General features: G+C 39.9%; 1 protein-coding gene across 1 annotated transcript in view; it reads left to right on the top strand.

Moving 5' to 3' along the window:
• LOC101845119 (5-hydroxytryptamine receptor 1-like) overlaps positions 1-3909 on the top strand; it is a gene marked incomplete at its 3' end in the record, with an annotated part of 18186 nt that extends 14277 nt beyond the window's left edge. The window contains exons 2-3 of the mRNA XM_005104268.3: positions 173-446; positions 3693-3909. Of these exons, the coding sequence (XP_005104325.3) occupies positions 173-446; positions 3693-3909 (491 nt within the window). The remainder of the gene's footprint in view (positions 1-172; positions 447-3692) is intronic.
• Positions 3910-5027: the final 1118 nt, after the last annotated feature.

The following is a 5027-nucleotide window of genomic DNA, read 5'->3' as shown; positions in this document are numbered from 1 at the left end:
ATTTAATTTCTTAATTTCTTAATTTCTTAATTTCTTAATTTCTTTCTTTCTTTCTTTCTTTCTTTCTTTCTTTCTTTCTTTCTTTCTTTATCTATCTATTTATTTATTTATTTATTTATCTATTTATTTATTTATCTATTTACTTATTTATTTGTATCTGTCTGTCCCACAGCACCACAGCACCAGCCAAAGCCCCCACTATGAACCGACCACCCAGCAGACAACAATAACCCCTGGCCTCCTGAAGGCGCGTAAAAACCAGGCACGCCTCGTCATGGACGGTGACGAGTACGAGACGATGACGTCAGCCAACCTGTCCAGCACCCTCCCGCCCTCCAGCTCCACGGAGGTGGATGACGTCACGGCCAACGTGACGTCACGGCCGGTGTATGCCATGAGTGACGAGGACAGGGAGAAGATTATCATCATAGCCGTTATCATGGGATGTACGTATACCTACCTACTGGCTACCTCAGAATTACAAAGTTCTGTCATGTTCTGTCAAGCTGACTTTTTTGTCCAGTTACTAAGACCATGAGATCCGAAATCAAGCTACGCTCTATTTGCTCTATCAAAATCGTAAGAATATTCGGAGCCGTTATCAAGATATTCAAACATTTGCATTCGAAAAAGCTTGACATGTTGCGAAATTTAACGATTTTCACGTCAAATTTCTGAAAACTTAGTACAAAGCAGATAAAACTTTGTAATTCTGAAGTGGCGTTCTGTCAATTTTTGTTGGGGTTTTTTCGCTGGAAAAATAGGGCAAGGTCACCAATAATAAAAGAAAATATGGGAAAAGCCATTCAAGAGCTTGCATTTTACAATATGTACGTGTACCAGTCCTGCCTCCTCGCTGTCTCAGAATTACAAAGTTGTGTCATGTTCTAACAAGTTGACATTTTTGTCCAGTTTGAGTTACTAAGACCATGAGATCCGAAATCAAACTACGCTCTATTTGCTCTATCAAAATCGTAAGAATATTCGGAGCCTTTATAAAGATGTTAAAACATTTGATTTCGAAAAAGCTTGAAAGGTTGGGATATTGACATTTATTGGGCTAATTTATCAATGTCATGCTCATACTGTGCCAGAACAACATAGGGGGAACTGCTGCTTCTTTTTTCCTCATCTTTACTATCGTCAATTTCCTCTAATTCTTTTGTATATTTGTCTCTCTCTTGTGAACTGCTATTTCCGGGGTGCCTTGATAGTCGAAGCAGACTTTGTGTTGTTGAGGCTAGAGAGGTGAGCAGAGTAAGCCTGATTCCTTGTTTAGACTTCTCTGTTGACATCCACTCCTTAACGCTCATATGACCTTATGCAGTCGCGAACGCCGTAAAACCTTACTAAAACTAATCTAACTACATGGACAAAGTTCTGCCTGATATTTTTGACCGTTTTTAATTACTAGGACCATGAGATCAGAGATCAAATGCTCTAGTTGCTCTATCAAAATCGTAAGGGTTTTTTTGGTCATTATCGAGATATTCAAAGAATTGCATTCGAAACAGCTTGACATGTTGAGAAACTCAAAATCTTTGACGTCACATTTCTCAAAAACTAGGTAGTCAGCAGAGAGAGCTTTGTAGTTCTGAAGTGGTGTTTACTGTCAATGTTTGTTTTGGGTGTTTTTTTCACTGGAAATATCGGGCTAGGTCACAATTAGTTTTTCTGTTTGTTGTTGTTGTTGTTGTTTTGTTGTTTTTTATAATGGGGGAAAAACAACTTGAAAAGCTTGCATATTACAAACATTGATTTTGTTCGTCTGTTGGTTTATCACTTCAGTCAGTTTAATGAGAAACAGAACAAACAATATGCAGTTACGAGTGTCGTAAAAACTCTACTAAATAGATCAAACAAGAAATGTAAACGAACAGTGGAACAAACTTGGCATTTTGAGTCTACAGGCTATTAAATTCTTTTTGTTTTTGTTTGGATTTGTCTAAATTTCCAGATTGTGATCTTTTACCCCTTTTTTGACCTTATACCCGAAAACATTTATTTTTGTCCCTCTAATAACAAAAGCTAGCATTTGTATAGCACAAATCCCCGCTCAACAGCAGGGTCTGTACGCTTCACAATCTATACTATTACCCCAGCAGACCTGAGGGCATTCTGAAACAATCTCAACTTCCGGGGAAGCGTACAGTCTAAACAATGGTCAAGCTGCCGGACTCGATCAAGGCTCGAAAAAAGCAAACTTTTGTTTCAAATCTTTTCCAACAGGCTGATATATTTGTTTCTTTGGGTTTCTTTGTCCTTTTTAAAGGCGTTTTACGGCCTTCACAACTACATAAAGTCGTTGAGTGCGCGGGATACATTAGGCATTTTCAGTTTGGTGGGAAGTATTTAATAAATTTTGCCCGGGTGGCGGCCTATGCCTAGGAACATCAAGGTATCTTTAAAGTGCACAACTTGCACAAGTACCTCCGAGGGTTTTTTTTCCCTAATTCGAGAAGGTTAGTTGTTAGATATTTTCTACTATAAGACCAGGAGTGTGTCCGAAAGACAATAGTAAGAAGGAGCCACGGGGTAACAGTAGAAAGGCTGCAGAAAGAGCCAGGAGCCCAGAGGAAGGGGATAAAGGGGAGTATTCAAAGAAAAAAGGATGGGAGTGGGTGGGCCCCCCAAAAAACCGAAGGGATTGTTGGGGGGGGGGGTGAAAAATGGGGGTTGGGGTTTCTGGAAAGATGTTGAAATTACAGCAACACTAATATAACACCGACAGCAACATAAAACAACAGCAAAGACAACAACAACAACAACAACAACAACAACAACAACAACAACAGCAACAACAACAACACGAAATAAACCAATAATACTCCTTCATCGCAACACTGTATACACAAAGCATTTGTTTTCTGTGTCTCCCCAATACAATTGTTTAATGGCCACGCTGTTTATGTGCCAATGTCCGTCTTCTCTGTGTCAATTACGCACTGCGCGTTTTATGAAATAGCTGGGGTGATGTTTGTATTTATTTATTTAGATGTATGCATTATGTTCACAATCTACGTCCATCTCGCTCTCTTGAATTTTCATGTCGGGCCTGCCTTTATTTGTTCTTTCTGTCTTTTTCTTTTTCTCTACCCCCCCCCCCCCCCACACTCAACCCGCCACTTCCCAATTTCTCTGTAAGTGTCTCCCAGTGCCTCTACCTTCCCCCTCCTCTCTCTTCCTCCTCTTCTCTCCTTTATCTCTCTCCTCCTCTCTCTACTTCTCTCTCTCCTCCTCTATCCACCTTTCTAAAAAAGCTAGTCACAATTCCACATTGATTTTTTTCCCACACAAGTAGGGTAACTGATCAGGCTACCGATTTAGCAAATTAAAAATCGTTGATGCCACAAATTTTAAAAGGCGTTTTGTTAGCTAAGGGAAGACTAATGAATCCTTCTTCTACTCAAAATCTAATATTGAGATCTACACCTAACCTTCTCGGACAAGGGCAAGTTGAGATCGTTAAAGATCCCTTGGTGGTCCACAATCGATATGAGTAGGCTTCGGCTGCCACCTGGGCAAATTAAAAACATTTCCCACCAACTGAAAATGTTTGGTGTGTCCCTCACACTCATATGACCTTATGCAGTTTGGAGCGCCGTAAAACACTTTACAAACAACCCTCCCCTCCCTAAAAAAACCCGAAAAAAACCCCCAAAGTCTAATGTGCAATAAATGTTTTGTTTCAGTCACTCTGATCGGCAACATGACTCTGATCCTAGCACTGCTGGTCAAGCGGTCACTTCGGGTGAAGCGAGTGAACATCTTGTTGATCAACCTGGCCTTTGGAGACCTGGCGGTGGCGCTCTTCGTCAACTCTGTGGAGATTCTATTTATAGCCTTCGGCGACTGGGCCCTGGGTCCGGTTATGTGCAAGATCAGCGTCTACGTGCAGGTGAGAGTGTTGTTTGTCTGTTCGCGTGTTGTTTGTATGTTTGTTTCCCAAGTTTTTACATGTATTTGTATTTTAAGTTTTGTGGTTTTTCGTGTTTGAATTTTATATTGTTTTTGTTTTATATTGTTTTGTTTTGTTTGTTTGTTTGTTTAACTATTTATTTCTTTGTTTGTGTATGAGTTTGTTTGTTTGTTTGTGTAGGGGTCTAAACCATTTTCATATCTCTATAAAAGAGCCAGCTTGTCTCAAAGCAAACACAGATCTGCCTTCTGGGCGCACTTGCAATTTCTTCTTCTCCTCTCCCTCTGCCGTTTCTGTCTGTGATTATCTTATTTTTCCCCCAGATCTGAACGGCCGTTGTCGTGTCAATGTGCATCTCTTTATCTGACGCCCAAAGCAACATTTTATTTTGCGCTATGACAAAAATGCACCCTGTGAACTCAATTCCAATTCACACGCCACACAAATCAAGATTGCGTCCATCAATGGAACTGCGCACCATCGGGGTAAAGGGTATGTTGTCCTCGTCTCTTGCCTTCTGGAAATGTCAGACAGGAGCGGTCACTAATAAAAACAAAAACGAAAAGAAAAAGAAAGAAAATCAGCTTTAAAACGTCGCCTGTTTTCCATTAGTTTAATCATCACTAATTCTAGAAAACACGAGCTTTTTTTGGTAGTAGAAGGCTAGAAAAGAGCAGTAACAAAGATGACGCACGATGAAAACATCAGCTTTCTTTCAACAGTTTCATTATCATCATTGAGATATAATATAAGTATCAGTGATTGAAAAAAGGAATCTTGTACATGCGATTACTTTATTTTTTTAAAATACGCTGTTGTTTTTTTAAATAACGGCTTGACAAAGGGTGGTTGTAGCCAGAGAAAGGTCATTTCTATTGAGGCTCACCAATTTAGAGCAGTTGGATTGAATTGAATCTTCTCAAAGCAAACATAGGCCCACGATAGGATGCGTTTGATGGAAATCATGGAGAACAAACAGACCTCCGCCATGGCAGTTCTACATGTACTGACTGAAGTTGTGTGTAAGTCATTCCCAAAGGCGGGATATTAACATGACCGTTCTTATTATACACAGTAGAATTGTAAATAGGCTGATTCATCAATGTCA

Source organism: Aplysia californica, unplaced genomic scaffold (genome assembly GCF_000002075.1).
Source record: "Aplysia californica isolate F4 #8 unplaced genomic scaffold, AplCal3.0 scaffold00412, whole genome shotgun sequence".
Lineage (NCBI taxonomy): Eukaryota > Metazoa > Mollusca > Gastropoda > Aplysiida > Aplysiidae > Aplysia > Aplysia californica.
Note: the sequence above shows the minus strand (reverse complement) of the source record. Positions and strands in the feature narration are given on the sequence as shown.